At 48.4% G+C, this 11,622-nt stretch overlaps 1 protein-coding gene across 1 annotated transcript; it reads left to right on the top strand.

Moving 5' to 3' along the window:
- Positions 1-399: 399 nt before the first annotated feature.
- Positions 400-11,288, top strand: ILKAP (integrin-linked kinase-associated serine/threonine phosphatase; the record flags this gene model as incomplete). Its single annotated transcript, XM_008938326.1, has 11 exons — positions 400-465; positions 883-939; positions 1,994-2,116; positions 2,997-3,123; positions 4,090-4,196; positions 4,676-4,769; positions 6,439-6,526; positions 7,023-7,144; positions 9,356-9,475; positions 10,828-10,909; positions 11,148-11,288. Coding segments are annotated over 11 exons (1,127 nt in total), but the record flags the coding sequence as incomplete, so codon positions are not given.
- Positions 11,289-11,622: the final 334 nt, after the last annotated feature.

The raw sequence follows: 11,622 nt of genomic DNA, 5'->3' as shown, positions 1-11,622 counted from the left end.
CGTGTTGTCCGTGCATGTTAGGCCATGCTGGAGCCTTTCCCCTCTCTGTGGTGCTGTGGGTGCCTGGAGAGCTGTAATGGTGTTACCTGAGATAATTTGGTGCTTTCTGGGCCCCTTCCATCCTATAACATCTTTAATCGGGCTACTGTGGGGTGTTGATGCAAGCCGAGTGGTTTTCAAGCAAAAGGAAAAAAAAGCTGTTTTCAAGACAAAAATTCAGATAATCTACAGACAGGTGGTTGTTTTGCTGATGTAGGAGCTGCCTAAATTAAAGATAGACGAAAAGTTACCAAGGTTCCCCTTGGTTAACCCACCTGTGCTCGTTCTGAGGGCAGTCCTTGCAGAAGCCAACCCCTGAGCACCTGTGGGAGGTCCTGACTCTGCTCTGGTGTCTTGCAGGGAAGGAAGCCCAGAAAGGGCCTCTGCTCTTTGATGATCTCCCACCAGCCAGCAGCACTGACCCGGGTATGTGTGCTCTGCTCCTGCCACTGGTTTCACTTCCTGTGTTTTCTGCATCAGCCTCTCTTGAGATGAAACTTTTGTAGACCCGTTTCTTTGTTAGACAGGATAAAGACAGATTATCAGCACTGGTGTGAAGAGAAGCTGCTTTCCTCCTCTTGTGGGTTTTTGTTTCGTTTTGGTTTGGTGGTTTTTTTTGGATAACCAGAATGTTATAGATGTTACACATGTGCTCCCTATAAATATTCCCTGGAAGAAGTCCTGATTCCATCCCCACCATCAAGGAACAGAAGCTGCCAGTTTATCATAGCAAATCAAATCTCATTGTATCAGTTTTGCACCTTAGGAGGGACGTACACAGAGCATTATTCCCTCAAAGGGAAGATGTTATTTAGTTGTTCTTGTGTTTTTCTTGTGCTTCAGGGAAGGGAGGCTCTTTGCTTTTTGATGATCTTCCACCAGCCAGCAGCGACAACGCAGGTAAGGAAAGCTCAGCTCCCAAAGCCTCTGCTGGGCTCCCCTTCTCAGGAAAACCCACAGATGTGGTCTGGTGCAGTGGGCTCACAGCAAATGAAGCTGTTGTCCAGACTGCCTGATGCTGGTCATGGCAATCTCCTTCTGTCCTGATTGTTTAAATGGTGACTGTGATGCTTTAAAGCAAACATGGGTCTGTTCCCAGAAGCCCATCCTCTTTTGGGGACCCCATTAGCTGTGCCTGCAAGCTTCCTGCTCTGGGAGTGAAGCTACCTATGTGCTTGCAGAGAGCAAAGGCAGTGTTGTACTGCTGCTGCCACTGCCCTTTGTGCTGTGGTTACAGACTGCCTCCCTGTTCCTAGCTGTAAATGTCTTAAACCAAACTGCTGGTGGGGCAAGGCTTTCTGCTTGCAGCCAAGTGTTTGCTGTCACCTGGGAAGAGGTGAGATAATTCATTATACCTTACTAGGATAAATCTCCAGAAGGAAAAGACTGGGGTTCTGATGTCACAGGAATCATAACTTGCTTGCTAGCTTTAGTTTGTAACCTGTCTTCTGAAACTTGTAACAGATATCACAGTCAGAGTAACAAAATGCCCTTCTTTGTGGTGTTGTGGGCATGACTTACAGACACAAGTAATAATAATAGGAATAATATAATAATAATAAAAAATATAAATGTTTCAACATGAAATGTTAGCTTCCTGAGCAGTTAACTGCAAAAAAAAAAGGCTGGTAGCTAAGAAACTGCAGCCTGGTGGGGAGAATCAGTAGTCTGCTAGCCAAAGAGAACTGTAGTGTATCTGAGGCAGGGTCTCACAGTGTCAGGTGAGCAACTGGGCACTCATGGCAGAGATACATGCTGCAGGTTGTACCTGCTGAGTGAAGGGGTGTGTGCGTGTTTGTGGTCAGTCAGCACATCTTGTCCAGTAATAACTGATCACTTAATGTTGTGTGTGGGACCTTGCACTCCTGAGAGTGCTTCAGGGCTTGCTGCTGAATTTATGCAAGTAAAACAGAGCTGGAAGACTTCAGCCATCTGCATTTTTGCTTTCTTTCAGCCTCCAGTGCTACCGAGCAGGTCTCATCAGCAGGGAGCCATGGGAAAGGAGAGAAGAGAAAGTCCTTGGAGGAGGAAGAGAAGAATGGGAGGGAAGAACTTGTGGAAAAGAAAGTTTGTAAAGGTTTTCAGACAGTTTGAAAACAAATGTACTCGATTTGTACTTTTGACATTGGGCTGAGTAAGTCCAGGCTGAAGCTAAGCTGTGGTTCTTCAGTCTGCTTCTGTTTTCAGTCTCTTGTAGGAAACCAACTGCTGTGGCAGTCTGTGGAAGCCCCTTGATCTCTCTGGGCTCCCTGCTTCCCTCACCTGGGCCTTCTTACTGGCCCTGCCCAAGTGTCCAAAGCTGAGCAGCAAGCACCTTGGCACTTGCAGGATAAGTTTCTGTGCTGCCAAGAGGGGCATTGGGCTCTGGAGAGCTAGAGCCACGCCAGTTTCTTTTGTAACATTCACAAATCCCTCCACTGAGTGGCTGCTAAGAATGCCAGAGAGAGAGACTTGCTGTTACTTACAGGGCATTTGACTTCAGAGCAGATGCCCAGGTGTTATGCTGCAGCTTTAGGTTAAGGGTTCAGGGGTGCAAAGGAAAGGACATGTTCTGGAAACAGCAGAGCCTGATTTCCTGTCCTTAGCACTGTCTTTAAAGCTGTGCTTTGTTTAACCTGCAGACTCAGTGCCACACATTTCTCCTGTCCCCTCACCCCTTTTTGGTCAGAGCCCTGTCTGACGCCCAGCAGTCCTTGGCTACAGCTGCCTGCAACAATGGAGGCTTTTATGGCTACTGACCTTGGGGGCACTTAAAAACCCATGTTACAGAATAAATATATCATGTTCAGCAGAAGGTGACAGATGTTTTGTTGCAGGGTGGGGGCAGTGCTTTGCTGCAGTGCCAGGACAGGGTTCTGGAAGCTGAAAAGTGCTCACTGATTTACTGGGGTTTAGGCTGAGCTGAGGAGATGGAGGAGTTTGATTTGCATGTGTGTGTTTGCTTTGTTCCCCTTTAGGGTCAGTGGGCATTCTTGGACTGAAGGGTTATGTGGCAGAGAGGAAAGGTGAAAGAGAAGACATGCAGGATGCACATGTCATCTTAAACGACATCACTGAGGAATGCCAGCCTCTGCCCTCCCAAATGTAAGTGGCCCCCAGCTGCCAGAATAAATCTGTGGATAGCAGCCATCACAGGGAGCTCCAGCTTCCTCTTACCTTGCATGATGAGCTCCTTTTTGCTTTGAGCAGCTGATGCTTTTGACTATGTGTGCATTGATGGTGTGTGATTTGGGCTTGTTACTGATCATTAGCTGTGCTCCTGGGAAAAATCACAGGACTGTTACCTACAGACAGCTCTCAGATTGCTCAGTGGATTGGGTCACTGACTTCACAAGGATTGTGAGGGCCCAAAAACTGGATTTTGAACCTCTGTTACCCAAACGTAAGCATGGATATTTAATTATAGGTAATTGGGCCTTGCCTTGGGGATTTTTACAGTGTGCCAAACCCTGACTGTGGCAGTGGAGAACACTCAGAGAAGAGATGTCATAACTCTCCTTTGAAAAGCATAAATCTCTTAGCAAATTAATGCATGTAAAGTGTGTGTAAGGGGGAGTGTGTGTGTGTTTGAGGGAATGCTTTCAAGCATCACCCTGATACAGGATTTAGCTTCTGAACTCATATTGTCCTGAGAGCTTTGTGTGCTGAGGGATCTGAGTTTCTTGTCCGTAGCATGGCTTCAACAATTTTAAGCATGGAATGAACTGTAGGATTGGTTAGACTGACATACATGTAGTGCTGGGGAGTTGTAGTGCCATTGAGGTGAAATGTTGGCTTTTATGCCAAGTTTTAGTCTATAAACTCTTCTGTCCTTCATTTTCTTGAGGGGTGGAAAATGACAAAAGTTCTTAGCTCAGCACTTGTGAATCATGTAGATGCTGGAATGTGTGATCATAGAGACTTGCTGCCTTAGTTTGTGCCCTGAAGTGCAGGATTTACTCCAGTGTGGGTGACACAGGGCAGGGTGTTGTGGACACAAATGTTCTTGATCCCAGCCTCTGGCTAACTGCCTTTCTTAGCCCCTTTCTGCTCCTCTTTGTTCTCTCACAGCACACGTGTCTCCTACTTCGCTGTTTTTGATGGCCACGGGGGAGTCAGAGCCTCAAAATTTGCAGCACAGAATCTTCACCAAAACCTGATTAAGAAGTTTCCTAAAGGTGAGAGCAGAGGAATAAGTGCTGTAGGATAACCATCACCCTTTCTGCCTTGACATTATGGTAGTGGATAGGGGAACTGCTTTGTTTAGGTGCAGTTCTACAGTTCCCATTCCTTATTACCAGTGGGCTTGCAAGTCCTTGCTGCCTCCTGGGGAAGAGGGCTGGAAGCCTTTTTGGCACAAAGGTGCAAGTAGCCAGTTGTGAATCACTAAGGAGGTGTGAGGTGCACTGTTGCCAGTTTTGGCAGTGCCACTTCAAGCCTGCAAATACAACTGTGTGGAAGGGGGCACGTAATTAATTCTCCACAGTGCTGCTGCACAGACTTTTCATAGTGTGAGCCCAGAACGTGCACTAGCTGCTCTGAACAGAGTCTGAGAGAGGCACTACCTGAGTGAATGTTGGGTGAGCAAAGGGAGGGGGTTGGGATAAGTCACATGTTTTTTTTAGCTGGAGTTGAGTTGCTGTTTTCTGTCTGACAGGTGAGATAGTCAGCGTGGAGAAAACTGTGAAGAGATGCCTTTTGGACACCTTCAAACACACAGATGAGGAGTTTCTAAAGCAGGCATCCAGCCAGTAAGTGTGAATGCTTCCAATGTGTTTGTGGTTCTTAGCTTGCATCTCATAGGTCTCAGTTGTGAGCCAGGCAGAGGAAAAGCTGAGTCATTTCTGTGCTTTGGAAACCCCATCCAGCTTAACTCTGCCAGGCTGCAGCTCTGCCAGCAGAGTGCCTGCTACAGCTAGATCATGACATGTCCTGTGGGTGGTCTGTAGGATCCCTTAAACAAAAATACATGTTTGTGGAAAAGGAAGGAACCAAAACATGACCAAGAGTAGGTGGGAAGGTATCTGCAGAGCAGTCCTTTGGGGGCTGCTGTGAGGAGTGTTCCTCAGAGCTCCATTCTGGTAGTGTTTGCTAGGCTGCAGCACGTGTCTACAGCTGCTTTCAGTGCCTTGCATTGAAAGACTGAACTCTCCAAATGTCAGTTTAAATCTTGCTTTCTTCACCTCTTCTGAAGACAGAGCTGCTGCTTAAGAATGTCCCTCACCTTAAGCTTGTTTCTAACAGATTCTTTCAAAACAAAGCTGAAAAGCACAGCAACTACTTTGTGGGGTGCTTGCCTACCTCCCAGCTGGGTTTTGAATGCAAACATCATTACCTTCTCTCAGTCTCTGCTGAACTGACACACCACCTCTGTGGATTAGGGAAGACATAGATTGCATTTAAAATAGAGTCACTTTGTTAGATCCTTTACATACTTGGCTGCTTGTTTTTAACTTTATAGTGGCACCTCTAACACAGATGGAGAGGCTGTTGATGCATCTGATTCTGAGGTTCCCTGCAAACTGTCAATTTTAAGTAAAGTGCAAACTGGCTCAGTCTCCTAAACCTAATCAGATCTTCAAGTCTGACCAGGCAAAAGGCAAAAGCTTTCTTGAGTCTGTCACAACAGTGTAATTCCCAGACCAGTCACCATTTGGTCTGAAACATGACTTAGGACAAAGGCTCTACAAAGGATTGCTAAAACTAGATTAAATATGCCTGGAAATCAGTGGCTAGTTCCAGTAAAGAGTGGGTGGCATCATGGCTGGACTTTGTTGTGAGGAGGACTAGTCTGGCAGCTGTAATCTGAGGAATGCTTCTTGTTTTACCTAGAGCTCTAGAGATGGAAGTTTAACTACAGCAGGGGAAGTATCAGGAGAGTGAGTGAACAAGTGGTGTTGCTGCTGAGGGGATGGTGAGGGCTGAGGCAGGCAGACAGGGCTACTGTGGAAAAAGGAAGGGAAATGAAGGTGAAAGTAAAGGCAACTCTGCTGCAGTCCTGGCTGTGTCTTCCTTTTGCTGCAAAGAAGGAACCTTCTGAGGGTGAATTTGGGGTGCTTGTTTGCTCATGATGCTGTAGCTTCTGGGCAGTCATCAGCACTGAGCTTCTTCCAGCCACAGATGAGCTTTCCTGTGAGCTGAGTGTGAGGAAGGGCTGGTGAGGGGAGTGTGGCTGACAGTACTGGAACCAGTTGGGCATTGGCCATGCCTTCAGAAGGCAGCACCCTGTGCAGCTCCTCTGTCCTTGTCCAGCTTGCTGTTTACCACCAAGTTTCCCTAGCTGTTTGCAGGCTCCTGGGGGCTTGTGCTAGCTCACTGTTCCACGTTAGCACATGACATTTCCTTGCATCCCCAGGAGCACTCTGACTGACCTCTTAAATGTTATTTTCCCCTTACTACTCTCATGTTTGTTCCCTTCAGGAAGCCAGCATGGAAGGATGGCTCCACAGCTACTTGTGTCCTAGCTGTTGACAATATTCTCTACATAGCCAACCTTGGGGACAGCCGGGTAAGCAAAGCCCACTTCTGTCATCTCAATTCCTCTGAAAGCTTTATGTGCCCTGGAGGGCAAGGTGTTTGTGTGGGTTGTCCCAGTTTCTGTGAGCTCACCAACTGTTCCTACAAAGCATCTTGTTTTGGGTAAGTGCAGGGTACTTTTGTGTTGTCTCCAATACTGTGAAACAACTGTGTGTGGCAGGTCTTTACTGATGGTGTTAAATATCTCACAGTATCTAGAATAGAATATTTCAGTTGGAAGGGACCTACAATGTTCATCTGTTCCAACTGCCTGACCAATTCAGGGCTGATCAAAAGTGGCTTTAAGGCCATTGTCCAAATGCCTCTTAAATGCTGACAGACTTGGGGCATTGACTGCATTTCTAGGAAGACTGTTCCAGTATTTGAGCAGCCTCTTGTAGCCCCATTCAGTGTGGCTTGCAGCTCCCTCTCAAGAAGCCACTGCTGCAGTTTTGTTGTTGACTTAGGAGGGTCTTTTGTCAGCACAGGCGATTCTGTGTCGTTACAACGAGGAGAGCCAGAAACACACAGCCTTAAGCCTCAGCAAGGAGCACAACCCCACCCAATATGAGGAGCGTATGCGGATACAGAAAGCTGGGGGAAATGTCAGGTGAGTGCCTAAAGGGTGTGAGTGAGTAAATCTGAACCCTGACCCAGCTTTGTGCCTGAGCACTGAGTTTCTGGAGTTTCCTAACCCTAGTGCTCATGCCGGTGAGAGCCTGGAGGGAATCAGTTGCTGCCTGTGGGAGGCACAGTGGTGCCTGAAGTGTCTAAGGATTCAGTGGCTTCAGTTGTTTGATGGGGGCAGGTTTCCCAGCAGCTTGCAGTAGTGGTGGGGTACTGTCCTCCAAAGGTAGGAGGAACCCATGTGAAAGCCTGGCAGTGTGATGTGCTTAAGCTTGACCTGCAGAGTTGGGCCTGCAGAGAAGGACTTGATGAAGGATCCATGGCTTGCTGCACACTGGCATTGAACAGAACTCACTTCCTTGCTTGCAATGTCACCTCTCCCTCCTTGTTCTGTAAAGGTGGGCGGGTGGTTTGAGGGATGTGAGAAGCCCTTGATGTCAGTCCATGGTGGTTCAGCCCCGGGCAGGAGCTGGGCACCATATGGCTGCTCACTTGCTTCAGTCTTTCCCCTAACAGGGCAGGAATCTCAGGCATGTTTGATAAGGTGCCTCTGAGTCCTTCACAGACCTGTGTTATCTAACCACAGATACTCTATTTGTCAAGCATGCAAAGCTGCACAAAACCCTTAGTGTGATGTATGTGTTTTTTGACATGCCACCTGCAAGTCCCTTGAGCATGTTTACAATCCTCCTTGCCAATGTGGTGTTATTTCCCACAGTTGGTCTTGCTCCCCTGGGCCTTAGCTGATGCACTGAGGTGTTATAAAGTAGGAGGGAGGTTTCTGGAGCCAGACCAGAATTATCTGAATGTTCCTGTGCATGAAGGTGTGCATGGCTGTTTGGGCAGGTGTCTCTGAGTTCCCTGGTTAGGTTCTCTCCCTTCTTTGAAGGCTATTTCTTGATTTAATGACTTCCTCACAAGAGTGGACTCAGTACAGGTGAAGTATCTTAGTGCCTGCAAAGGCAGAATGCCCCCCAGGGTGGGGAGGGGTGGGCTCAGTTCTGTCACACTGCCATGTCTGGAGGGCCTTGTTCCCCTTATCTCTGGAGAGCACATGTTGCCTCCTCTGCTCAGCACTGACCTATCTTTGCACACAGGAAAGAGATGGGCCACTGTCTGTTAGCTCTTTTCAGAATTGGGGGAACGTCTTGCTGGCTGCCTGGGAGCCTGTCCCACTGCTTGTAGTTCAATATTTTGGACCTGAGAGATAAGTAGCAAAGTGTGTGAGCATCAGATCTCTTCTCTCTGACGTGCCTTGCCTCTTGCTTTTATCTCAAGTGGAGCTGGTTGGCCTACAAGATGAATAACCTTGTGTCTTTGCAGAGTGCAAAGAAGAGCCTTTTTTGGGGAGGATGCTCAATTGTGGGAAACGTGGACTGTGGGAAGCTGCTTATGTTGGGGCAGCACCCAGATAATTGGAAAAATTTAGCAAACAAAACTAAGGAGGATTGTAACGTGGGCTTTACAGAACTGTTTGCTGCAGTCAGTGGTTAGTGAAGAACACGCTGGAGGGAAGGGATGCCATCCAGAGGGACCTCAGCAGGCTTGTGAGGTGGGCCCATGCCAACCTCATGAAGTTCTGAAAGGCCAAGTGCAAGGTTGAGGGTGATCTCAGGCACAGATGCAGGTTGGGTGATGGGCAGATTGAGAGCAGCCCTACAGAGAAGGACTTGGGGCTGTCAGTGGATGCAAAACTGAGTATGAGTCAGCATTGTGCACTCACAGCCCAGAAAGCCACATGCATCTTGGCTACCAGTTTGAGGGAGATGTTTCTCCTCTGCTCCACTCCTCTGAGACCCCACCTGCACTACTGTGTTCAGCTCTGGAGCTTCCAGTATAAGAAGGACACAGATCTTTTGGAGCAGCTCCAGAGGAGAGTCACAAAGGTGATCAGGGAGCTGAACTACTTGCCCTATGAGGACAAGCTGAGACAGTTGGGTTTGTTGAGCCTGGAGAAGAGAGGGCTCTGGGGAGACCCTGTAGCACCCTTCCAGTACCTAAAGGGGGCCTACAGGAAAGATGGGGAGGGACTCTTGATCAGGGAGCGTAGTGGTAGGAAGAGGAGTAACTTAAACTTAAAGAGGGTAGATTTAGCTTAGATATAAGGAAAAAAAATTGATACTGTGAGGGTGGTGAGGCACTGGAACAGGTTGAAGGGAAGTTGAGCCATCTGGTGTGTTCCTACTCGGTGCAGGGACGGCAGAGTGCTGGGGGTGCTGGAGGTGTCCCGCTCCATCGGGGATGGGCAGTACAAGCGCTGCGGGGTCATCTCCGTCCCGGACATCAAACGCTGCCAGCTCACACACAACGACAGGTAAGCTGCCCACACACACTGGGGTCACCTGCCTCCCCCCTCTGCTCTCTGGAGTGGCAGCACGACCCCATAGGCTCTGCTGTTAGGGCCAAGACATGTCAGGCTGGTCACCCAGAATTAGAGGATGCTCTCGCTGCTGACAGCTCTGTTCCTGTTCCTTATCAGTATAGTGGGATAAATGCTGCTGCCTCAGCCTGGAGAGATGCTGTGAAGGCTTGTGTCAGAGGAACTGGCCTTGCAGCAGTGATAACATATCCCTTAGACTTAATGCTCTGCAGTGTTCAAGCAGTTGGTTAAGGCTTGAATGCTTGGATCCTTGTCCTGTCTAAGAGTTTTCTAGCAGCTGTGGTGCCCACAAATACCCTTACATTCGGCTCTGATATTTGAAGATTTGAGATAGTTTTCTAACGTATGATTGGCAATGACAAATTGCTGTGAGCTTTCATGTCAGTATGGCCTTGCAGGCTCTCTGAGTTGAGAATGTAACCCAGTACTGCTGCTTTTTTGGGATTAGATTGCCATATCAAGTGATCCACTAAAATATTTCTGAAGGTATTCTGAGCATCAGACTCTGGAAGAACATCTTTAGAGCCATGTGCTGCTCTGGCAGGCTGACCATCTCTGTAGGATGGTTGTGGTTTTCCTTGTCTGATGACTTTGATTAGGACTCCTGGTTATTACAGTCCCCTGTGCAGGCAGGGAGTGCACAGCAGGCTGTCCCCCCTGTCCCCTGCTGGCATGCCAAGGGGCAGCTCTCCTTCCCCTTGTATCCCTTCTGCAGCCTGTGGCCATAACTTCTGGCAGAGTTTTCTAATCATGGTTGCACCTCTATTTCTGGGTTATGCTGCCTGCTTTCCTTTTGAGTGTTTCTATTTCAGTTATTGCATACCTTGGGAGCATGGAAATGTAAAGGATTTAAAGGGATGCACATGAGGTATTGAGCTGGCTGTGTTTCTTTCCTTGCATTAGCTACTTCTCAGGGAAAATACGTGAATGAAAAGAACTCAAAAGAAAAGCAGTCCCTAGAGAAATAATGGAGCTTTCCAGCAGGGTGTGGGATATGCTCTTGCCTAACAGTGCAGAGTCAGTAGGACTGCCAGAATACCCTGACCTAGGTCTTGTGTTGTTTGCCTGCTTTTTTCCCCCTGTACTTTGAATTGCCTCAGCTCTGTGAATGGTAGGTCCTGAAGCACCAGAGGATTTCTGGTGCTTCCGAGGGATTTTCAGATGAGCTTTATGAAATCTTCCCTTTGGATTGGAGCATGGGTACTCATAAAATAGCTTAGAGGGATTTTGCTGTAGCTGTAGGGCCAATGATTCAGCCTTGGAACCTGTCTCTGCTTGATTTCCAGGTTCATTCTGATAGCATGCGACGGCCTCTTTAAAGTCTTTACACCAGAAGAAGCTGTGAACTTCATTGTGTCCTGCCTGGAGGTGAGGAGGCAGGAGCGTGGGGCTGGGTTTGTCAGTGCAGGGGGCAGAAAATGGAATGATGCTGACACAGGAATTTACTTCTGCCAGGGTATACTCCCTTATACCAAATTAAGGGTAGACTCCCTTACACCCGAGGTGTCCTTAACGGTTTTGCTTTGCCGTGCTTGGAAATGAGGGTGCGCTCGCCCCTCCCCGCGTTGCTGGGAGTGCCTGGCGCCACCTATCCCCCTTCCAACAGGACAAGAACGTGCAGATGAGAGAGGGGAAGCTGGAGGCCGACGCTCGGTACGAGGCTGCCTGTGGCAGGCTGGCAAACAAGGCTGTGCAGCGTGGCTCCGCCGACAACGTCACCGTGCTGCTGGTGCGGATAGAGCGCTGAGGGCGCCCCCGGCATCCTCGGCTCCCAGCACACGCCAGGGAAGGGAAGGGAAGGGAGGAGTCTGTGCATGTGTGGCCAGGGGAAGGAGGGTCCTGCTGGGTGCTCTTCAGTGTAAATAAAGTTTGGTTGTTTTTTTTCTAACAGTCGGCTAGCAGTGTTTTCTAAGGGACTGCCCCGGTGGATCGGCCTATCTGGAAACCTGTCAAACCCCTGCGAATGTCTTGGCACACCAAATAAATCTATTCAGCAGAGGTGCTAGTAAGAGGAAGCATCTGTGGGTATGAACTCTGCCAAGTTGTTCCAAATGGTGCAGTTCTGCTATTTATTTCTTTAA

This window comes from Merops nubicus, unplaced genomic scaffold (assembly GCF_000691845.1).
Source record: "Merops nubicus isolate BGI_N331 unplaced genomic scaffold, ASM69184v1 scaffold12614, whole genome shotgun sequence".
In the NCBI taxonomy this organism is placed as follows: domain Eukaryota; kingdom Metazoa; phylum Chordata; class Aves; order Coraciiformes; family Meropidae; genus Merops; species Merops nubicus.
The sequence above is the reverse complement of the archived record's forward strand: the minus strand, read 5'-3'. Positions and strand labels throughout refer to the sequence as shown.